At 46.4% G+C, this 24,384-nt stretch overlaps 1 protein-coding gene across 2 annotated transcripts in view; it reads left to right on the top strand.

Annotated features, from left to right (window-relative positions):
• Positions 1-24,384, top strand: part of MTHFD1 (methylenetetrahydrofolate dehydrogenase, cyclohydrolase and formyltetrahydrofolate synthetase 1) — a 168,981-nt gene that overhangs the window by 71,628 nt on the left and 72,969 nt on the right. For both annotated transcript variants that reach the window (XM_063947235.1, XM_063947236.1), the window contains 3 exons: positions 4,705-4,812; positions 6,253-6,327; positions 22,018-22,120. In XM_063947235.1, the coding sequence (XP_063803305.1) occupies positions 4,705-4,812; positions 6,253-6,327; positions 22,018-22,120 (286 nt within the window). The remainder of the gene's footprint in view (positions 1-4,704; positions 4,813-6,252; positions 6,328-22,017; positions 22,121-24,384) is intronic.

The following is a 24,384-nucleotide window of genomic DNA, read 5'->3' as shown; positions in this document are numbered from 1 at the left end:
CAATGTACATACTGTAGTGTAAGGAACGTTCCCTCCCACTGTCTGAGTAGTATTCTTGTTTCTTTTTGAAAACCTTTGACCTTGCACTGCAGATAAGGGGTTTAGAAATAATTGTCAGGTTAAAGAATGGGAAAGATTGCAGTTGTATCTGTTACATAAGCATTTTACAGATAGTATCTAGAGAAAAAATGATGACTTAGAACGTTGGTTCTGATTCATGTGTGTAAGTAAGGCAAAAAGCAAGCAGCTGGACAAAACCATGTTGCACTGCAGGTGGGGCAGATGTAACAAGTGCAGAGTTAGGTTTGGGTGGGGTGTGTTCAAACTGAAATCTAAATTACAGTGTAAAAATAAAGCTGTCTAACATTTGTGGGCTACATGCAAAAGCAGCCAGTATTTACCCCGCACAGAAAAAATATATATATGTATTTGCTCCCCTTGCATGGCAGCATGGCCTGTTCCAGACACAGTTACTTGCTTTAATTAAAAAATGTATCAAAGCTTGGGGAGAGAGAAAGTATTAACCAATCCTAGCTGCCATGTTACTGTCAAAGTCGAAAAATATTCCAGTACACACATTATGTACTAACAACACACACATGCCCGCTGCGCGTGCACTTGTTCCGCCGTGCGTGCACATATCCGCAATTTGCGTATGGTCGCTCCCGCGATCCTGCGCGTGGTATGGGTATTTACGGCGGAGTTTGTGAACGCATGGAGGGCTATCAAAACATTACATATTTAATCCAAATAGTGCACATTGTACACACAGTCCCCCTGCACCACATCAGAAAGTAACAACAGTTTAAATGATTCCAGGACTAAGGGATTCACCTTTACAGGATAGGAGGGGACAGACTAAGGTTATAAGGTGGTGTCTGGTATCCAGCTGTAGGGTATTTTAAGGGTAACATTCCGGTGTTGGTTTGCGGGAGATCGCATGTTCCTGTGGATAGTTATGTGCAGAAGCAGAATATCGATATAAACTGTATTTACTGTATATTATGTATGCGGCGGGAATCCAGAGGAGACCACCCACAAGAGCAGTTGAGAAAGACATCGCCCACCTTTTCAAATCAACCTATGACCTCTCCTGTACTGTAAAGATGCATCCCTGTGTCCAATGGACAAAGGGATTACAGTATCCATTGTATTGCTTTTGGAAGACTTGTATAAATAAAGCCTGCTGCAGGCCGGCCAGGCACAAGACTCTTAACGCTATCTACCTGATTAGCGGAGGACCGGACCGGGAAGCGCATGCGAATATTCTCACGTATGTACATTGACTGTAGCCATTTACTCTGTTGTATTGTAGTGCATAATTTGTATTGTTAAACCCCCTTTCAGATATATTACTCTGTGGTGTCGAAACCCAGTGTTTAACTACAAATCGGTGTTGTGTCCTCTTTTCCCTGCTAGGGTTTAAAGTGTATTACATTGCCTAACTGTATAAGATTTAAAAGCGTATTAATTGGGTGTGTACGCGCTGCGGGTACTTTGTGCCGTCAGCGCTGCATAAGGTGTAAAGTATAGTATCATTGCCTTGCATTACTACGAAGGTTTAAGGTGTATCAATTAAGTGTGTACGCGCTGCGTGTACTTTGTACCCTCAGCGCGGCGTTTGTACGCAGAGTCCGTACGTGGTACGGGACTCATTACGCAAATAGCGTAAAAGGTATATAGAGTGAATATTAAGTTTAGCGCCCGTAGCGGCTCCATGGTAAAAGTGTGTTATAAGGTATAGCTTTATGGTTTAAGATGATATCGACATTATCATTACAGGCTGTGTTTGAAAAATGACAGGAGCTGGTTGGTTGGTACTCTCTCTCGCTCTCCGCTTTTCTCTTTCCAGACTTTGATAAATCTCCCTCTTAGTTTTCAGTAACTGTTAAACATTCGGTTATGTCCGTCATTTGACGTGAGTGGGTAGAACCTGATCTTTTGGCAGCATTTGGAGAGCTGAAAAAGAACTACTGTACTTGCTGTGGTCCACCTAAACTTATGTTTACTCTGCTCTTGAAGAGGAATGGTCTCCATCTGCTACATATCCCAGCATGCCCTGCCTCAGTTCTAGCATGCCCTAATAGCAAAACTGTGGTAGTTTGTGCTGGGATATGTAGTTCCACTGCACCTGGAGGGCTGCATGTTGAATAACCTTGGTACAGAATTTTAAGAATCATCCACCCAGTTTACCTGACAACTTGCACAGATGGACTATCAGCAGTACTTATCTAGAATCTCCCTTAATTAATTAGAGGGTCAAGATTTTAGCGGCTCAGGCTAAGGCCACACATAGCGGCCAAACAGGTCCCGTTTGGTGGGACCCGCTTGGCTGGAAGGAGAGTGCACATGGGTGCCTATACAGGCACCCACACATATGCGGCAGTCCCGCTGCGGTTGGGCAGGACAACGGGATTTCAATGTGAACACATACATTTCAATGTATGTGTTCCGCACAGTGTTACATTGAAATACTGTTTGTCACTGGCCGGATCCCCTTCTGTGGCATCCCAACACAGAAGACCCCTGCCGGCCAAGAGGGTCCTGTTCAGTGGTACCCGCTTGGCCGCTATGTGTGACACTCTAGAACTCGGTGCCTTGCACTGCCCAAGAGGCCTTCACTCTATATGGGGGTACATACAGAGAGATTCGTGCTTAAGGGGGGAATTCAGACCTGATCGCAGCAGCAAATTTTTTAGTAGTTGGGCAAAACCATGTGCACTGCAGGTGGGGCAGATATAACATGTGCAGAGAAAGTTAGATTTGGGTGGGTTATATTGTTTCTGTGCAGGGTAAATACTGGCTGCTTTATTTTTACACTGCAATTTAGATTTCAGTTTGAATTTAAGATGAGCGGGTTCGGTTTTACACAAATCTCCTTATTGGCTATCGGACGTCACGTGTTTTAGTTAGCCAATAAGAAAAATCCAGAAAATAAGAATTGGCGATAATTCTGCCGTAAAGAACCGAGTAAATCCGAACCTGCTCATCTCTAGTTTGAACACACCCCACCCAAATCTAACTCTCTCTGCACATGTTTTATCTGCCCAACCTGCAGTGCAACATGGTTTTGCCCAACTGCTAACAAATTTGCTGCGATCAACTCAGAATTAGGCCCTAAATTCTAAGCAATCTGGCCAGTTTGCTTAGGAATTAAGCAAGGATCTCTCAGTGTGTAGGGTGCCGGTGACAGGACCGCACATCGCTGTCGCCAAATCTATTGAGATCGCTCCCTCCCTCACTCAGCAGACATTATGTTGAGGGGGGGGGCACGTGTGCTGAGCGGTCACTGGTAGATCGCTCAGCACACATCTCCCCCGGGGCTTTAGTCTACTCAGCATTGTATTAATGTCCCTTTTGTTTGTAAGAACAAACAATGGAGAATACAACCTACATACTGTCTTTTCTGTATTATTTTACTGCTTACGTTTATTTTGTATAAAACACTGTGGGGGAGATTTACTAAGCCTTGGAGAGAGATAAAGTGGACGGAGATAAAGTACCAGCCAAGCAGCTGCTAACTGCCATGTTACAGGTTGTGTTTGAAAAATGACAGTTGGGAGCGGATTGTCCAGTATTTTATCTCCGCCCACTTTATCTCTCTCCAAGGTTAAGTAAATAGACCCCTCTGTTTGAAAAAGGACCGTTAGGAGCAGATTGGTTGGTACTTTATCTCTCTCCAAGGCTTAGTGGGACATGTACTACACAGTGATAAAACTGGAGAAGTGAGACAGTGGAGAAGTTGCCCATGGCAACCAATTAGCTGCTCTGTATACTTTTATAGTATGCAAATTATGAATGTTACGTCAATGCTGATTGGTTGCCATTGGCAGTATTTCTACTGGCTCACTTCTCCACTTTTATCACTGCTTAGTACATGTCTCCCTTAGTACATCTGCCCTGTTGATTCCTATTGGGAGAAAAGTGCTATACAGGTTGAGTCTCCCATATCCAAAATTCCAAAATACAATTATTACAAATAGTGTATAAAATGACCTCCAGGCTGTGTGTACAAGATGTATATAAAATATACATGAATTCTGCGTTTAGACTTGGGTCCTGTCCCCAAGATCTCTCATTATGATATGCAAATATTCCAAAATATGGAAACATCCGATAGCCAGAATACTGTTGGTCCCAAGCACTTTGGATATGGGAGACTCCACCTGTATTAATAATATAGTTTTTACTGTTATGCATTGATTTTCACACCCAGTTGCAGTCACCTCCAGCATTTCCTGCTATTTATGTCACCTGTGAGAAGCCAGGGGTATAGAATGTGTCACGTGTTGCATATTTGGGGGCCGATGTATCAACCTGGAGAAGGCATAAGGAAGTGATAAACCAGTGATAAGTGCAAGGTGATAAACGCACCAGCCAATCTGCTCCTAACGGTCAATTTGCATATTGGAGCTGATTGGCTGGTGCGTTTATCACCTTGCACTCTTCACTGCCTTATCAATTCCTCATGCCTTCTCCAGATTAATACATCTGCCCCTTAATGACCTGTGAGGAGCCTTTGAGAACATGGAATATGGATGATACCATCAAACACAACAGAGGCAGCCATATGTCAGGCAAGGCTGATAAGCTGACGATAGGAGCGCTGTAAGAGTTGAATTGCTGTTTGACTGAAACGCATATTCCTGTTTCCTGAATGCCTGTGCGTTCCTGCGCTCTCTGAAAGGGTCTGTTTACTTCTAGTTTAACCTCCACCTGACGGGGGACATACACGCCATCTCCGCTGCAAACAACCTGGTGTCTGCCGCTATTGACGCTCGGATCTTCCATGAGCTGACACAGTCTGACAAGGTGAGAAACCGTTCTGTTCGTTAGAATGCCCTAATTGCAAAGCACATGCTACTGAGCAACTGTAATATTGTGCATGCAGTGGATCACATGGGGAAATCTCCAGTGCCTTCTCCACGTCCTAAAAGATCCAGAAGCATAGTTACTAAGTTAGGGGGACATTTACTAAGCAGTGATAAGAGCGGAGAAGTGAGCCAGTGGGGATATTTCCCCATCAACCAATCGGCAGCTCTGTATCATTTTATAGTATGCAAATTATAGATGTTACTTCAGTGCTGATTGGTTGCCATGGGCAACTTCTCCACTGGCTCACTTCTCCGCTCTTATCACTGCTTAGTAAATGTACCCCTCAGTTCTTTCTGATATTGGTTTATGGTATCCAGTCTTTAGATCGACACTCATTAGGTCAACCACTATTGGTAGATATGCATTAGGTCGACACGGTCACTAGGTTCACATATGAAAAGATCGACAAGAGGTTTTCACTTTTTTTTTATTTTTTTTTATTTTTCATTTTTGGAACTTTTTCATAATTTACGCTCCATGTGGACTACAATTGGGAATAGTACCCTGTTCCGAGCGCATCATTAGTAGAGCGAGGCACCATTCGCTCGCCATGCAAGGGGACACGGTGCTCTAATTGGGGTTCCCGGTCACTTTAGGAAGAAAACGTCACCAACATTTAAAAAAAAACAAAAAACTCACGTCGAACTTTTTGCCTTGTCAACCTATTCCATGTCTGCCTAATGACCGTGTTGACCTATTTCAGGTGTCGACTTAGTCACCGTCGACCAATAGTGGTCGACCTAATGACTGTCAACCTTAAGTACTGTCGACCCAACAAACCACACCTCTGGTTTATATAGCTAGAAGTTGAGGTAAATGATTAACTAACTTTATTCCTAATAACACTGAATGATAAAACCAGAATTCAAACTACAGATCTGATCTGATTTTGTTTCTACGTATATTGGCATCACTTTTGTATCATAAATAAAATTAACATACTCGTCTGGGTTATCCAGGAGAGCGCAGAATTTCGGGGAGCTGTCCCAAACTTCCAGGAAAAGCAGGGAATCCTCTTGCATCCTGCCAACTTCCCTAGCGAAATGCGTGGTGGCTTGAGAAGCAAATTCTCCTCAGCATGGTCCTGATCCCCCCCCCCCCCCCCATGCATAATGCTGCGGATCGTGTGGCTTTGAAGACATGAAGACGCAAACATGTCACCATGCATCTCTGCACTTATCACTCGGACCTCCCGGAAGCGATTTAATTCGATAAACTGCATTATGGGAGATTTGTGCATTTATAGTGGCAGCACAATGACCATGAATAAGTATAGGGTTTTTGCATATGTAGTTATACTGTATATAATATGGTGTTTAGCAAAATCTTTACGTTGTAGTACTACAGAATGTGACCAGCATTTCTAACATTCTATAGGCGCTGTATAGCCGTCTCGTTCCTTCTAGCAACGGAGTGCGCAAATTTTCAGATATTCAGATTCGAAGACTTAAGGTGAGGTTTGTGTCTTGCTGTTACTATCATGTATTATTATTATGGATTTGGAAGCTGTGGCTGATTGCTAGTCCCACTTGATGTTTAATTTGTTGCTATGTCTACATTTAGTCCAATGAGATTTTCATGAATTTCAGACTGTAAATGTCTAATGTGTAATTGTTAAAAGTTGAATGTATAATAGTAGGGTTGGGTATGGGATGCCAGCGGTCAGAGTACCGACAGTGCCATAATCCTTAAAGGTTTCAGCAACTAAACTAACTCTTACCCGTCCTGTAGCCTAACCCTAACACCAACGCAGCCTAGCTGTCGGTATTCTAGCGTCGGCATTCTTACAGGTGTCGGGATTCCAATGCAGGTCTTCTGTCCACTGGCATCCCGTCTGTTGGGATGCCAGCTACATCCTTAATAGTACTCTTATTTGTTTGCTAAGTTTCTGTATAGTTGTTAATAAAACAATGCACTTGGCGACATGTTGATTTCAGGTAATTTGTATGCTCGCCCACCGCACACTCGATTTGTACCCCTCACAATGTTAGGGACTTGCTCAACTAATGAAGTCACCTGGACTGCTCCATGGCCTGCATTAGTGGCAGGGTCTGACCCCCTAAGACCCCTCTAGTCCTATCAGAGTGCAACTAAACTTACCATCCACTCACTGGTCATCTCACGCAATGTTCTCCTCACTTGCTCCCATCTTGCTCCCACCCATCTGTCCTCAACTCCACAGCTAGGCTCATCTTCCTCTCCCGCCGCTCCACATCTGCCAATCCCCTTTGACAAAATCTGCACTGGCTCCCATTCCCCTACAGAATCCTCCTCAAACTCCTCACCCTCACATACAAAGCCATCTCTAATTCCACTGCTCCCTACATCTCCAACCTCCTCTCCCTTCATACTCCCGCTCACACACTCCGGTTGGCCTATGACTGTCACCTCTCCTCTGCCCTGATCACTGCTTCCCATGCTCGAGTTCAAGATATTGCCCGTGCTGCATCCCTTCAGTGGAACGCGCTCCCCTGCTCCATTAGACTATTTCTGACCTTGCAAAGCTTCAAACAGGCACTAAAAACCCACCTATTCATCAAAGCGTACCCTTCCGATGCATAACCTAGTCCTGAGGCTGCTCCTCAATCCCCCTGCCTCATGCCTTGAACATCTCTGCTTTGCTTACATACTGCCGTCAGGCTACCTCCCGCTTGCTTGCACGCACCTCATGTCATCTGTCTATCGACCCTTCCCACTAGATTGTTAGCTCTTCAGGGCCATCTTTCCTCTTGTTATCTAAGCCCTCTTCTCGACACATTTCACTCACCGCCCTCTCCTACTCAGCGACCATCTTTACCCGCTTTCTCTCCTGCTGGTAAAGGCTCATCTCTATCTATGGCTGCCAGCTCCTAGTAGTACGCTGATCAGTCCCTCGCTACTTACATCTTAGCTGTATTATGTTAGTGCATATTCCGGCAGCCGGGGGGCAGTGCTGTGATGGGGCATTGGCGGCTGCAGCTGTTCAAATTGATAGCTGTAACTTAGTGTTCATTCTAGCACCCTGCTCCTCTCACAACCCGTGCAGTTCCTCTTTCCAGCCTGAGGTGTCGCTCTCTGCTCCGGATGCTTCTAGCACATGCTGATCTATATCTCAGTGCTGAGATACAGATTGGAGTCGGCTAGAAGCACCAGAGCAGAGAGTGACACCCCAGGCAGAAAGGAGGAACTGCGGTGCCTGCCGCGGACCACACTGGCTCTACAAGAGTATTATACTCCACATAGGTGCACAGCATCTTTAAAAGACGTTTGTTTAACAACAAGGGTAATCTGTTACTTACAGCCAGTATAATCTAATTTGGGACCGCGTGCCATTATGGAGGCAGGTCTTCCCAGAGAGCGGGACCAGAGGCGGGAAAGGCGCCATTTCCTGCTGCTGCGGATCGATAGGCTTCATACACACTGCTCCTCCACGGACCCGGGCTGTTCAGACTCTGTACTGGTACCAGGGGGTTCATAGCAGGGGGGGAGCATATCAGCGGTAGTGCCGCTGCTCCAAGGCATAACACGTGTGATCTGTATACACAGCGGAACGCTGCTGTATTTGTGTGCTGGTCTCCACTCTGTGTCACTCAAAGGGCTCTCTAGGGTCTGTGTGGGGGTGTTAAGTTGGTTTTCACTACATTATCTATCATTGTGTCACACGGTGCAAACATGTCTGCTGACAGAGTTATGTGTACTTCTTGTAATTTTTCTCCTTCTGAGGGTTCTTTCATGTGTGAACAGTGTTCATTTTCCTCACAGGGAAACTGTACACAGGCACTTGACTGGTTAGACTCTTTTAAGAGCATGTTTCATAATGTTAATACAGAACTGGCTGCAGCTAGAAAGGAACGAAAGGTGTTAAGACAGTCTGTTGATTGCATGGCTAAGACTGCAGACAACAGAAAGGCTCCTCAGCCCACTCAGTTGGTTTCACATAAACGCTCACTTCCACGGGTGCTTCAGTCTGATTCTGAGCTTCCTGATTTAGATGAAACATGATATGAAGGAGGACGGCTCTCTGTCCCCCGGGGTGGAGGTGCTCATTTATGCTGTGAGGCAGGTTCTCAACATACCTGATACGGAGGCAGAACCAGATGAAGAATTGTATTTTAGTGTAAAACCAAAATCCTCAGCCACGTTTCTTGTATCAAAAGAATTAAACTCCTCGGCCAGGGAAGCATAGGTAAACCCTGATAAAAAAAATTCAGAACTCCTCCGCTGAGGACAGAAAGGTATGGGAAAAACTCCAATCAGTCGATACTTCTGTGTCCAGACTGTCACGAAAATTGGTACTGCCGGTACCTGGGGCAATATCTCTGAAAGTTCCAGCTGACCATAAAATTGAGACCACTTTCAAAGCACTGTATACGGCACCGGGCATAGCGCAACGTCCCACAATAGTTTGTGGTTGGATTTCAAGGGCTGTGGTTAAATGGTCTGATAATATTATAAATGGATTTGACTCCCTGCCCCAGGAGGAGATCATTACACTGTTGCAACATATACAGGATGCTGCAAACTTTGAGCGAAGCTATTAAAGAATTATATCGGATAAATGGCCGCACTACTGCTATGGCGGATTCGGCCCACAGTGCTCTGTGGTTACGTCACTGGTCAGCAGATGCGGATTCCAAAAAGGGTGTAGAAAATATTTCCTTTACAGGTGATGCCTTGTTTGGTTAGGAGTTAAATAAATGGATTTCTCAGGCGACGGCGGGTAAGTCTACCTATCTGCCGTCGGCTGTGCCACCTGCTAGACGTTCTTACTCTGGGCCCTCCTTGCAGTCCTTTCGTGTGGGCTTCCAATGCTACTAGAGGATCTCGTGGTAAGTCCCGAAAACCTGCAGCTGCTGCATCCTTGGACCAAACCGCCGGATCCTCTGCCACAAAGCCTTCCGGGTGACGGTTGGCCCCAACAGCAGGGCAACTTTCCGGTAGGTGCTCGCCTTCAACACTTCGCTCATATGTGGGCAAAGTCCTGCCGGGATCCTTGGGTGAGGGACCTCATTTTCCAGGGATACCGGCTGGAATTTCAAGCACTTCCTCACAGATTTTTCAGGTCAGGCATACCAGCTTCACCCGCAAAAAAGTTACCTTGCAAGAAGCCATTTACAAACTTTTGCAGACGAGAGTCGTGGTTCCAGTACCTACTTTGTTACACAAAAGGGTTTTTTACTCCAGACTTTTTGTCGTACCAAAACCAGACTGTTCGGTGTGGCCCATCTTGAACCTGAAGTTCCTGAACCCGTATCTACTGGTGTTCAAATTTAAGATGGAATCCCTGCGGGCAGTGGTGTCCGGTCTGGAGGAGGGGGAATTCCTAGTATCTCTAGATGTCAGGGATGCTTACCTGCACATTCCCCTATGGCCACCTCATCAGGCTTACCTCAGATTCGCTATATTGGACAACCATTTCCAGTTTCAGGCCATACCCTTTGGCCTCTCTACAGCTCCAAGGGTCTTCACATGGCGGAGAGATGCTGCTGCAATGGCGCATGATGGGAGTCAACATAGTTCCTTACTTGTACGATCTCCTGATAAAAGCAATGTCCAGGGAACATCTACTACAAAGCATCGACCTGACGACTCGCCTGCTTACGAATCATGGGTGAATCCTAAATTTTCGGAAATCTCACTTGAAACCGTCCCAACGACTTCAGTTCCTGGGTATGATACTGGATACGGTGTCTCAAAAGGTGTTTCTTCCTATGGACAAGGCCTTAACTATCCAAACTATGGTGCGCTCAGTACTCCGACCTTGCAAGGTCTCAATACATCTTTGCATACGTTTGCTGGGCAAGATATTGGCCGCATACGAGGCAGTCCAATACGGCAGGTTTCATGCCTGGCCATTCCAGCTGGATTTGCTCACATGCATCAAAAGGTGACCTTATCTCCAAAAGCACGTATTTCTCTATTGTGGTGGCTACACGTTCCTCATCTGGTAGCAGGCCGGAGTTTCAGTACCCAGTCATGGATTCTACTGACAACGGATGCCAGCCTCCGGGGTTGGGGGGCTGTGACCCAAGGGGCCCAGTTCAAGGGGAGATGGTTGAGTCAGGAATCTGCTCTGCCGATAATTGTCCTGGAACTCAGGGCAATTTACAATGCCCTTCTACAAGCTTCCTATCTTCTGAGGGATCAACCGATCTAGGTTCAGTCGGACAACGCCATGGCAGTGGCGTACATAAATTGACCAGGAGGAACAAAAAGTAGAGCGGTGATGCGAGAAGTGTCAAAAATACTCCTCTGGGCGAAGGCCAACACAAGGGCCATCTCAGCCATATTCATTCCAGGAGTGGACAACTGGGAAGCAGACTGGAGCCTCCATCCTCCGGTGTTTCAACAGTTAATTCACCGGTGGGGCTGTCCGCAGATAGATTTGATGGCTTCTCGTCTCAACAAGAAGCTACGCCGTTACTGTACCAGAACGAGGGATCCACATGCTGTAGCAGTGGATGCGCTGACGATGCCATGGACTTACCAGTTTGTGTACCTGTTCCCTCCAATTCCGCTAATCCCAAAGGTTCTAAAAAGGTTGGCCTTGACGGGTTTCTTATGCGGACATCCTGACCATGGCTCTGGAAGAACCCTGGCCTCTGCCGCTGCTAAAGGATCTTCTTCAGCAAGAACCGTTCATCTATCCAGACTTACAGCGGCTACGTTTGATGGCTTGGAAGTTGAGAGGGAGATTCTAGCAAGAAAAGGTCTTCCTTCCAGGGTTATTTCCACTATGGTATAGGCCTGGAAGCTGGTTACATAGAAACATTATCGTCGTATCTGGAAAAAGTATGTTCTTGGTGTGAAGGAAGAAAGGTTTCTCCCATGGAATTTAGAATTGGTCGCTTTCTACGATTCCTACAAGCGGGAGTGGATAAGGGCCTGCGTTTAGGCTCCATCAAAGTGCAGATTTCGGCGCTTTCTATCTTCTTCCAGAAGCAACTGGCTCTATTGCCAGAAGTACAGACCTTCCTGAAGGGAGTTCTTCATATGCAGCCGCCTTTTGTACCTCCGACTGCTCCGTGGGATCTAAATGTGGTTTAAGAGACCATATTTGATTTTTCATAAAGATAGGGTGTAACTCAGAACCCGGCCTCAGTTTTTGCCGAAAGTGGTGTCAGCTTTTGACGTGAATCAACCCATTGTAGTTCCAGTGTTGTCTGACTCTTCCGTTGGCCCAGAGTCCTTGGATGTGGTGAGGGCTCTGAAGATTTATGTCAAAAGGACTGCTCGTCATTTGAAATCTGACGCGCTCTTTGTCCTTTTATGAGGCCACCAATATTGGTCGTCTGGGTTCTAAGCAATCTATTGCTCGTTGGCTATACATTCAACAAGCTCTGCCTTTGCCGACAGCTATTCAAGCCCACTCGACGAGATCAGTGGGTTCTTCCTGGGCGGCTGCCCGGGGTGTCTCGGCCTTACAGTTGTGCTGAGCTGCTACTTGGTCTGGTTCTAACACTTTTGTTAAGTTCTATAGGTTTAACACTTTGGCCAAGGATGACCTTCAGTTTGGTCAGGTGGTTTTGCAGGGGTCTCAGCACTCTCCCGCCCGTTTTGGGTGCTTTGGGACTTCCCCACGGTACTAAAGTACAGTTCCCCAGTATCCACTAGGACGTTAGAGAAAATAGGAATTTAATACCTACAGGTAATTCCTTTTCTCGTAGTCCGTAGTGGATACTTGGCGCCTGCCTCAGTGTTTCGCATCCTGCTTACTTGGTGTGTTTCTGGTTGGTCTGCCGTTGCGGTCCCTTTGACATGTTGGGTTGGCTTTCCTTCTCATGATTGGTGTTGCTACCCTCTGTTCCGGTTAGCGACCCCTTTCAGTTATGGTTGTGTGTTGGCTTGTTGCCTCACCGCTGTTGTATATGTTTCCTTCTCTCACAGTATGTCCGTCTCCTCGGGCACAGTTTTCCTAGACTGAGACTGGTAGGAGGGGCATAGAGGGGAGGAGCCAGCACACACACACAAACACACACACACACACACACACACACACATTAAATGTTTTAAAGTGCCAGGGTCCAGTGGACCCGATCTATACCCCACGGTACTAAAGTACAGTACCCCAGTATCCACTACGAGAAAAGGAATTACCGGTAGCTATTAAATTCCTATTTTTCCTTCAGTATTTCTCGGACGTCCTAGTGGATGCTGGGATCTCCGTAAGAACCATGGGGAATAGACGGGCTCCGCAGGAGACTGGGCACTCGAAAGAAAGATTAGGTACTATCTGGTGTGCACTGGCTCCTCTCTCTATGCCCCTCCTCCAGACCTCGGTTAGAATCTGTGCCCGGCCAGAGCTGGGTGCTCCTAGTGGGCTCTCCTGAGCTTACTAGTAAAGAAAGTATTTATTAGGTTTTTTATTTTCAGTGAGCTTCTGCTGGCAACAGACTCACTGCTACGTGGGACTAAGGGGAGAGAAGCAAACCTACCTGCTTGCAGCTAGTTTGTGCTTCTTAGGCTACTGGACACCATTAGCTCCAGAGGGTTCGAACACAGGCACCTGTCCTCGATCGTCCGTTCCCGGAGCCGCACCGCCGTCCCCCTCGCAGAGCCAGAAGAACAGAAGCTTGAAGACGACGAAATCGGCGGCTGAAGACTCCTGTCTTCATTAAGGTAGCGCATTGCTCCCAGCACACTTACACACTCTGGTCACTGTAGGGTGCAATTGAAGTACCTTTGGCATAAAAACATACATATATACAGTCTAGCACTGTATATATGTAAAAAACCCCGCCATTTTTTTACATGGAAAGCGGGACAGAAGCCCGCCACTGAGGGGGCGGGGCCTTCTTCCTCAGCACAACAGCGCCATTTTGCCTTCACAGCTCCGCTGGAAGCAGCTCCCCAGGCTCTCCCCTGCAGTATCCAGGTACAAGACGGGTTAAAAAGAGAGGGGGGGGGCACATAAATTTAGGCGCAAAACAATACAAAAAAAGCAGCTATTGGGTAAATCACTTATTAGCAGTGAAAATCCCTGTGTTATATAGCGCTGTGGTGTGTGCTGGCATACTCTCTCTCTGTCTCCCCAAAGGACTTTGTGGGGTCCTGTCCTCAGTCTGAGCATTCCCTGTGGGTGTGTGCGGTGTGTCGGTACGGCTGTGTCGACATGTTTGATGAAGGTTACGTGGAGGTGGAGCAAGGGCAGATAAGTGTGGTATCGCCCCCGTCGGGGCCGACACCTGATTGGATGGATATGTGGAAGGTCTTAAATGACAATGTAAACTCCTTACATAAAAGGTTTTGATGACGCTGCAGCCTTGGGACAGCCGGGGTCTCAACCCGCACCTGCCCAGGCGACTCAGAAACAGTCAGGGGCTCATAAACGCCCTCTATCTCAGATGGTTGACACAGATGTCGACACGGAGTCCGACTCCAGTGTCGACGATGATGAGGCACATTTACAGTCTAAAATGACCAAGGCCATCCGATACATGATTATTGCAATGAAAGATGTATTACACATTTCTGAGAGTAACCCGGTTAATACCAAGAGGGTTTATATGTTTGGGGAGAAAAAGCAGCCAGTGACTTTTCCCCCATCTGATGAATTAAATGAATTGTGTGAAGAAGCGTGGAGTTCCCCCTGATAAGAAATTAGTGATTTCTAAGAGGTTACTGATGGCGTACCCTTTCCCACCAACGGACAGGTTACGTTGGGAAACATCCCCTAGGGTGGACAAGGCACTGACACGCTTATCTAAAAAGGTGGCCCTGCCGTCTCAGGATACGGCCGCCCTAAAGGAGCCTGCGGATAGAAAGCAGGAAGCTATTCTGAAGTCAGTGTATACACACTCTGGTACTCTACTGAGACCTGCTATTGCTTCAGCCTGGATGTGTAGTGCTGTAGCAGCGTGGACAGATACTTTGTTAGACGACATAGATTCCCTCGACAGAGATACTGTTTTGCTAACCCTGGGCCATATCAAAGACGTCGTCTTATATATTCGGGATGCTCAGAGGGACATTTGCCTGCTGGGCTCTAGAATTAATGCTATGTCCATTTCTGCCAGGAGGGTCTTATAGACTCGGCAATGGACAGGAGATGCTGATTCTAAAAAACACATGGAGGTTTTGCCTTATAAGGGTGAGGAATTGTTTGGGGACGGTCTGTCGGACCTCGTGTCTACAGCGACAGCTGGAAAGTCGACTTTCTTGCCTCAAGTTTCCTCACAGCCTAAGAAAGCACCGTATTATCAAATGCAGTCCTTTCGTTCCCAGAAAGGCAAGAGAGTCAGGGGCGCATCCTTTCTGGCCAGAGGCAAGGGTAGAGGTAAGAAGCTGCACCATGCAGCCAGTTCCCAGGAACAAAAGTCCTCCCCTGCTTCCACTAAGTCCACCGCATGACGTTGGGGCTCCACAGGCGGAGCCAGGTGCGGTGGGGGCGCGTCTCCGAAATTTCAGCAGCCAGTGGGTTCGCTCACAGGTGGATCTCTGGGCTATGCAAATTGTATCTCAGGGATACAAGCTAGAATTCGAAGCGCCCCCCCCCCCCCCGCTGTTACCTCAAATCCGCCTTGCCAGCTTCCCCCATGGAAAGGGAGGTAGTGCTGGCGGCAATTCACAAGCTGTACCTCCAGCAAGTGATTGTCAGGGTCCCCCTCCTTCAACAGGGAAGGGGTTACTATTCCACAATGTTTGTGGTACTGAAACCGGACGGTTCGGTGAGACCCATTCTGAATTTAAAATCCTTGAACACTTATATAAAGAAATTCAAGTTCAAAATGGAATCGCTCAGAGCGGTTATTGCAAGCCTGAAAGAGGGGTATTTTATGGTGTCGCTGGACATCAAAGATGCTTACTTGCATGTCCCCATTTATCCACCTCACCAGGAGTACCTCAGATTTGTGGTACAGGACTGTCATTACCAATTCCAGACGTTGCCGTTTGGCCTGTCCATGGCACCGAGAATATTTACCAAGGTAATGGCCGAAATGATGATACTCCTTCGGCAGAAGGGGGTTATAATTATCCCGTACTTGGACGATCTCCTCATAAAGGCGAGGTCCAGGGAGCAGTTGTTGATCAGCGTAGCACTCTCTCAGGAAGTGTTGCAACAGCACGGCTGGATTCTGAATGTTCCAAAGTCGCAGCTGATTCCTACGACGCGTCTGCTTTTCCTGGGTATGATTCTGGACACAGAACAGAAGAAGGTGTTTCTCCCGGTGGAGAAGGCCCAGGAATTAGCATCTCTGGTCAGGGACCTCCTGAAACCAAAACAGGTATCGGTGCATCACTGCACGCGAGTCCTGGGAAAGATGGTGGCTTCATACGAAGCCATTCCCTTCGGCAGGTTCCATGCGAGGATCTTTCAGTGGGATCTGTTGGACAAGTGGTCCGGATCGCATCTTCAGATGCATCGGCTGATCACCCTGTCCCCAAGGGCCAGGGTGTCTCTTCTGTGGTGGCTGCAGAGTGCTCACCTTCTCGAGGGCCGCAGGTTCGGCATACAGGACTGGGTCCTGGTGACCACAGATGCAAGCCTCCGAGGGGGGGGGGGGGGGGCAGTCACTCGGGGAAGAAACTTCCAAGGGCTGTGGTCAAGTCTGGAGACTTCTCTACACATAAATATACTGGAACTAAGGGCCATTTACAATGCCCTGAGTCAAGCAGAGCCCCTGCTTCGAAACCGACCAGTGCTGATTCAGTCAGACAACATCACGGCGGTCGCCCATGTAAACCGCCAGGGCGGTACAAGAAGCAGGATGGCAATGGCGGAAGCCACAAAGATTCTTCGATGGGCGGAGAATCACGTGCAAGCACTGTCAGCAGTGTTCATTCCGGGAGTGGACAACTGGGAAGCAGACTTCCTCAGCAGACACGACCTCCACCCGGGAGAGTGGGGACTTCATCAAGAAGTCTTCCAACTGATTGCAAACCGATGGGAACTGCCACAGGTGGACATGATGGCGTCCCGCCTCAACAAAAAGCTAAAAAGATATTGCGCCAGGTCAAGGCAACAAGGGCCCTGTCTATTCCAAGACTTACCGCGGCTGCGTTTGACGGCATGGCGGTTGAACGCCGGATCCTAGCGGAAAAAGGCATTCCGGATGAAGTTATTCCTACGCTGATAAAGGCTAGGAAAGACGTGACAGCAAAACATTATCACCGTATATGGCGGAAGTATGTTGCTTGGTGTGAGGCCAGGAAGGCCCCTACAGAGGAATTCCAACTGGGTCGTTTCCTGCACTTCCTACAGTCAGGGGTGACTATGGGCCTAAAATTGGGGTCCATAAAGGTCCAGATTTCGGCCCTATCCATTTTCTTTCAAAAAGAACTGGCTTCACTGCCTGAGGTTCAAACATATGTTAAGGGAGTGCTGCATATTCAGCCCCCTTTTGTGCCACCAGTGGCGCCCTGGGATCTTAACGTGGTGTTGGATTTCCTGAAATCCCACTGGTTTGAGCCACTTAAGACCGTGGAACTAAAGTATCTCACGTGGACAGTGGTCATGCTGTTGGCCTTAGCATCGGCTAGGCGTGTGTCGGAATTGGCGGCTTTGTCATGTAAAAGCCCATATCTGATCTTCCATATGGACAGGGCAGAATTGAGGACTCGTCCCCAATTTCTCCCAAAGGTGGTGTCATCGTTTCATTTGAACCAACCTATTGTGGTGCCTGCGGCTACTCGGGACTTGGAGGACTCCAAGTTGCTGGACGTAGTCAGGGCTTTGAAAATATATGTTTCCAGAACGGCTGGAGTCAGGAAGACTGACTCGCTGTTTATCTTGCATGCACCCAACAAGCTGGGTGCTCCTGCTTCAAAGCAAACTATTGCTCGCTGGATCTGTAGCACGATTCAGCAGGCTCATTCTGCGGCTGGATTGCCGCATCCAAAATCGGTGAAGGCCCATTCCACAAGGAAGGTGGGCTCTTCTTGGGCGGCTGCCCGAGGGGTCTCGGCTTTACAACTTTGCCGAGCAGCTACTTGGTCGGGTTCAAACATATTTGCAAAGTTCTACAAGTTTGATACCCTGGCTGAGGAGGACCTTGTGTTTGCTCATTCGGTGCTGCAGAGTCATCCGCACTCTCCCGCCCGTTTGGGAGCTTTGGTATAATCCCCATGGTCCTTACGGAGTTCCCAGCATCCACTAGGACGTCAGAGAAAATAAGAATTTACTCACCGGTAATTCTATTTCTCATAGTCCGTAGTGGATGCTTGGCGCCCGTCCCAAGTGCGGATTTTCTGCAATAAGTGTATATAGTTATTGCTGAACTAAGGGTTATTGTTATGAGCCATCCGTTGAGTGAGGCTCAGTTGTTGTTCATACTGTTAACTGGGTATAGTTATCACAGGTTGTACGGTGTGATTGGTGTGGCTGGTATGGGTCTTACCCTGGATTCAAAATTTCCTTTCCTTGTAATGTCAGCTCTTCCGGGCACAGTTTCCCTAACTGAGGTCTGGAGGAGGGGCATAGAGGGAGGAGCCAGTGCACACCAGATAGTACCTAATCTTTTCTTTAGAGTGCCCAGTCTCCTGCGGAGCCCGTCTATTCCCCATGGTCCTTATGGAGTTCCCAGCATCCACTACGGACTACGAGAAATAGAATTACCGGTGAGTAAATTCTTATTTTCTGCTAATTCTATTTCTGTGCAGTTTGTTTAGACATTTGTCTTTCTAGGAACCAGTTTTTGGCATGTTTCACTTTTAGTCAATATGTTCTTATTTTCTAGCAATGCTTGCAGCGGATTACTAATGGATACTAATGCGATGAATATTAATGACATTTAAAATGAGTACTTAAGGGGGAGATGTACCAAGCATTTAAAAAGAGCGGAGAAGTGAGCCAGTGGAGAAGTTGCCCATGGCAACCAATCAGCATTGAAGTGACCTTTATCATTTGCATGCTATGAAATGATACAGAGCAGCTGATTGGGCAACTTCCCCACTGACTCACTTCTCCACTCTTTTCACTGCTTAGTACATCTTCCGCTTAGGGGTGTTATTGCCAGGGTGCTGGGGGACGTGATGCAGTCATGTGGCCGCAGCTCAGGATCCCGGCGGTCACCATGCCGCCGCCAGGATCTCGAGCGATCAATATGCCGGCAGAGAGAATGCCAACTCGCCGGGTCTTTTCCCACTCGTGGGTGTCCACGACACCCGTAGAGTGGGAATAGAACCTGTGGCGAGCCACCGAGCCCGCAAGGGGCTTTGTTGCACTCTGGCAGAACCAGATACATGTTTAAAGCAGTGATGGGCAACAGGTGGCCCCCCCATTGCCTTTACATGTGGCCCACAGATATTTGTATTTATTATATGATTGTACCTGGGCCAATACCATCTTTAGATACAATTTTGAGTCCGTTGTATAATCATGTTTAGCATCTTAAATCACAGCTAGGATTTTATTAATCTGCCTGAAGGAAAAAAAAAATATTGATCAAATACAATGGTATTACCTGTAGAGCACAGATTCTGTCTGCAGGTCTCCCTAAGAATCAAACCGCCCTAAAGTAAAGAACCTCTTACCCGCTGTGCGAACCTTATTTGTGGTTGCAGAGTCCCTCCTCGGGGAATTTATAATTTCCATGTATGGGAAAGTCATGGGGGAGGGGCCTAGATAACCCTGTTCATAATGGCCCTCATTCCGAGTTGATCGCTCGTTAGCTACTTTTAGCAGCTGTGCTAACGCATAGTCGCCGCCCGCGGGGGAGTGTATTTTCACTTTGCAATTGTGCGAACACCTGTGCAGCCGTGCTCTGCAAAAAAAATTTGTGCAAAACAACACCAGCCTTGTAGTTACTTATCCTGTGCGATGATTCTGGCGTCGGATGTCCCGGAAATTGACGTCAGATGCCCGCCCTGCAAACGCCTGGACACGCCTGCGTTTTCCCTACCACTCCCAGAAAACTGTCAGTTGACACCCACAAACGCCCTCTTCCTGTCAATCTCCTTGCGATCGGCTGTGCGAATGGATCCGTCGCTAGAAGCATTGCACAGCTACGATGCTGTTTGTACCCGTACAACGCATGTGCGCAGTGCGGTGCATACGAATGCGCAGTTTTGCCGGGTTTTTTTACCTGATCGTTGCGCTGCGAAAATCTGCAGCATGTGATCAACTCGGAATGACCCCCAATGAGAGCGTGCTGCGGCGGGGAAGAAGGACGTACAGATCAAGAAAAGTTTTAGTAGTGCCACTGCTCCCTTTCCTTTAGTACACGTTTTGGACATAGAAAAGTGTTTAGTGTCTTCCAAAATAGCTGATAATCTCTGCTGTCTTCTACGTGGAACATTATCAATTTTATTTGTGACCTCTGGAGCAAATATTCTATACGTGTCCATCCTTCATAACTTCTTTTAATGGTGTGGGCTGGAGCGCATTTTCTGGGTTCATAGTACTTAAATAGCGCTGAAGAGGGCAGAGATTACAGCGATCCTGGCGGGTCCCGGCGTGATGGAAACATGGCGGGGGTGTATGATGTTGTTTTTCAGTTTTGCAATCACAGCCAGCTCCCATGCACTCACATAAACTGCATCTGATTATCATCCATCCAACCTATGCTTCTCCATAGCAACATGTAAGAATACTTTATTTTTCCCATATATGGGTATTTCTCCTAACTTAATTTAAAGTACCAATACCTAGCTATGACTAAGTGTGTTGTAAGTGTTAATCATTTTGTAATGGTTGGTCTTATAAGATGACAAGCGAAGGCTGTGATGCATAAAAGCCAGTCGCTTAGACGTAAAAATAAATATATTGACGGCACAGGGGTCTCCTGACTCATAATTACAGCCCAGCCACAAAGTAATAGGGAAAATGGGTAGAAAGTCAGGACCTCCACTGGCTTATTAGCTGCACCAGCTCTCCCAGCTGGCAAGTAAGGGAGAGGGGCGGGTGTCTTTCTCTTTGTAAATAGGGTACAGAGATTTTCTGTGTGCAATGCAGTTTATATTCCCGAGCATGTATTATGGCTCTACTATACACTGAGTACTGGAATGGGCACAAGCCAATTTTTTATTCAGTTGTTTATTTATTTATTTGGGGGGGGGGGGGGGGTAAAGGGGTTGGGGATCCTGATTTTGAATTTGAAGTGGAACCCAAGAGGATCATTCCTGTGCCACTACCTGGCCTTATTCAGACTGGCCCCTAATCTGTGACCCTTATTGATCTTTGTGCAGTTTTAACACAAAGATATTTTTTATTCTTGTCCCCCATGCTTTCGGCAATCTGTAAGTCGGTTCCAGATGGGTTTTCTATCACTGTACAGCTAATGGAACTGTAATACAGTATATGCTGTAATATCCGTTATTCAGATTGTGATTTGATCCATTTTACGGAATTCCATAGACAGAGACTGACTTCAGACTCTGCTGAGGTCAATACTGTGGAGGCTATATATATGATTCAGACATTAGCAGATGTGACAGGAAGAGATAAACTGGGAGCTGATTTACAATTTGGATGAAATATCGCTCCTAGTTGCATAATTGTGCTTTTTAATCATATTCTGCTGCTGGATGGACAATGTAAACATCTTGATTCAGATTTTTGAGGGGGGTGGGGTGTGTCTATCCCATTTCAATAAAGCAGTATAGAAAAAGAACTGGTCCGTTTGTGTGGCTATTTGCCCTGCATGAAGAAAGGTTGCAGCCCCACCTCTTGTACTGCAGAAAGGTCGGCTCTACAGTCTGCAACAAAAGTGTAAATCATCTCCAGAATTTTCAGTGCTGCCATTGAATGCACATTTGCATATGAATTGTAATTAACTGCCACATTCATTGTAGTAGTACTGTTCTATTACTGGAAGCTGCCGTTTTTCTACTTTAAACTGATACTAGGGTTAACAGAATCCTGTATAAAAGACGTGCACATTTTTGTGGGTAAATATTTGCTGCATTTACAACTGGTATTACCCACTTTAACGAGATCACATAAATGGCCAAACAATCGCTTTTTACAGTATATTTCCCAGTGATTACAGTTTTGTGGCGTAAATAAAAATTAGCTGAATAACATTAGTTGCACATTTGGGTTTTGGTAAGTAGAAATTAGCACATTTGTACAAATTGTATCTCTAATTAATTGGGTCTGCTGCTGTGTGTTGCATCGCAAGTCATTGCTTTGGGTGAAACAGAATGTACTGGCTTGGTCTTATTGCTAATCCAATCAGGAAAACAGAATGGTTTCAATGTTCCGGTGTAATTTCATTTGCACAGAGACTGGGCATCGAGAAAACAGAACCTGCAGCTTTAACAGAAGAAGAAATCACCAAGTTTGTAAGACTGGATATCGACCCAGACACCATCACTTGGCAGAGAGGTATGCAGGCGAGGCTATAGAGGCCATAATCCAATAAATATAACCTCTACAGTGCCAGAGATCACGTCTCTGGCCTTTTAAGTCTAGTATATGCCAGATATGTCATATGTCAGATCATTGCTGGATATAATGAGTAAGGCTGTACAATATGTTATACAGTATAATAGTCTTGGAAAGCATTTGCTCATTAGGTGCAGGGTGAGGCAAAAAACTCCCAGATTTTAAAAGGTTCAATAAAAAGGCACGGTTAATGGTATTCACAATGTTAGTACATACAATTTATTTTCAATTAATTTTGAATATGATAACATCTAGATGGTGGGCTTCATTCGTGATACACATTTGTAGTTGATGTCTGAAGTTCCGCATCACTCGGAGGGTCATTTTCGGCATTTTTTGATGTAATACCCTGATAGAGCTCACTTTCATTTGTCTGGCTACGGTAACAAGCAGAATTTTTGTTGCTGGGCGGAAAACAATCCTCATCCGCTTCATGAAAGGCCTCTCACAGCCAGCGGGGCCACTTGACAGGTGAGGCCTACAAACATCCACCAAAAACCATTAATGAACTGAAGGCTGCTGTACGGCAGGAAAGTTATTGACTTACACCTCATATTATTGATAACGTACATAACTCTGATCCTAAATAAACTATTGAAGTTTGTTTTTTTCTCTGTAGAAACTGCAGTCACCTCACTTTAGAAGAATGTTCCTTTAATATATAGCTTCATGTCCAAAGGCAACACAACTAAACCAAATGAATAAACACACAAACAACTAGCAAATTTGCAGAATGGGTGCAAATTTTTTTATTTAAATAAGGCGGAGATGCTGTGTCTTATAAGAGTGTGAGGGGTGTGTTACTGAAAGTGGTTGCATACAGAGGCGCTTAATCACTTACACTGGACGCCGTACTCGGATGGAGAATCTGCACCAAGCATAGGCTGGTCCAAGTTTCTATGATATGCCCCATAGTGGCTTCTAAAGATGCCTCAAGACGTATTAGAGCCTCTAAAGATGCACCAAAAGCTATTTCAGCTTCTGAAGATGCCCCAAGCAATATGTGAGCTTCTAAAGAGGCTCCAAGCAATATGTGAGCTGCGAAAGATGCCCCAAGCAATATGTGAGCTTCTAAAGATGCCCCAAGCAATATGTGCGCTTCTAAAGAGGTCCCAAGCAATATGTGAGCTTCTAAAGATGCCCCAAGCAATATGTGAGCTTCTAAAGATGCCCCAAGCAATATGTGAGCTTCTAAAGATGCCCCAAGCAATATGTGAGCTTCTAAAGATGCCCCAAGCAATATGTGAGCTTCTAAAGATGCCCCAAGCAATATGTGAGCTTCTAAAGATGCCCCAAGCAATATGTGAGCTTCTAAAGATGCCCCAAGCACTATTTCAGCTTCTAAAGATGCCCCAACCAGTATGTGAGCTTCTAAAGATACACCAAGCAGTATTTCAGCATCCAGAGATGCTCAAAGTGAGTGTCTCAGTCCCTGCACATTTGGATGCACAGCTGGAGCGGCATTTGCATACAGTGCAGGCACAATCACTGCAAGATATGCTTTCTCCCTGTAACTGTGAGTGATTCAGAATCAGGCCCCTAGCGGGGGGGGGGGGGGGGGGGGGGTACGTAATAGGTTCTTGGTTTAAGGAACCGGCATGTTTTCTGTGAGTTCCTCTCTAAATTTAAAGCAGCAGTTAGTTGTAAAGCAAAACCAGCATTACAGCTAATCTCTTAACACGCTGGTTGCTTAACTCTGAACCTATTACATAACCCCCTTAGTCTGTGTGACAACAGGATCACTAGTACATACTAGAGTCATAAGTGCACCATACTGTGTGAACATTAGCATTTACGACTAATGTGGACCATACATCAGACCAACTTTCCTCCAAGCATCCTACTAAAATGCTGCCTGAAGGTGGTGATCATGTCAAATATTATCTTAAAACATGAAGCTATACACTGTTACCGTGAAGCCGCTATGGCCGCTAGACTTATTACACACACTACGGACTAAGTACGCTATTTGCGTACTGAGTACCGTATGGATACGCACTTAGCGTATCAGACGCTGTGCCGTGGGCGCGACGCACACGCGGCACGTACGCACACGGATTGAAATACTGTAAACCTTATTAATGAAACAATGTAATGATATGCTTATACTTTAAACCTTAAATAACACTGACGATACAAAGTATCCGCAGTGCATACACCTTAACAATGCAGGTTTAATCTACTTTAAAAGCCCAGGCAGGAAA

This window comes from Pseudophryne corroboree, chromosome 12, assembly GCF_028390025.1.
Source record: "Pseudophryne corroboree isolate aPseCor3 chromosome 12, aPseCor3.hap2, whole genome shotgun sequence".
Lineage (NCBI taxonomy): Eukaryota > Metazoa > Chordata > Amphibia > Anura > Myobatrachidae > Pseudophryne > Pseudophryne corroboree.
Note: the sequence above shows the minus strand (reverse complement) of the source record. Positions and strands in the feature narration are given on the sequence as shown.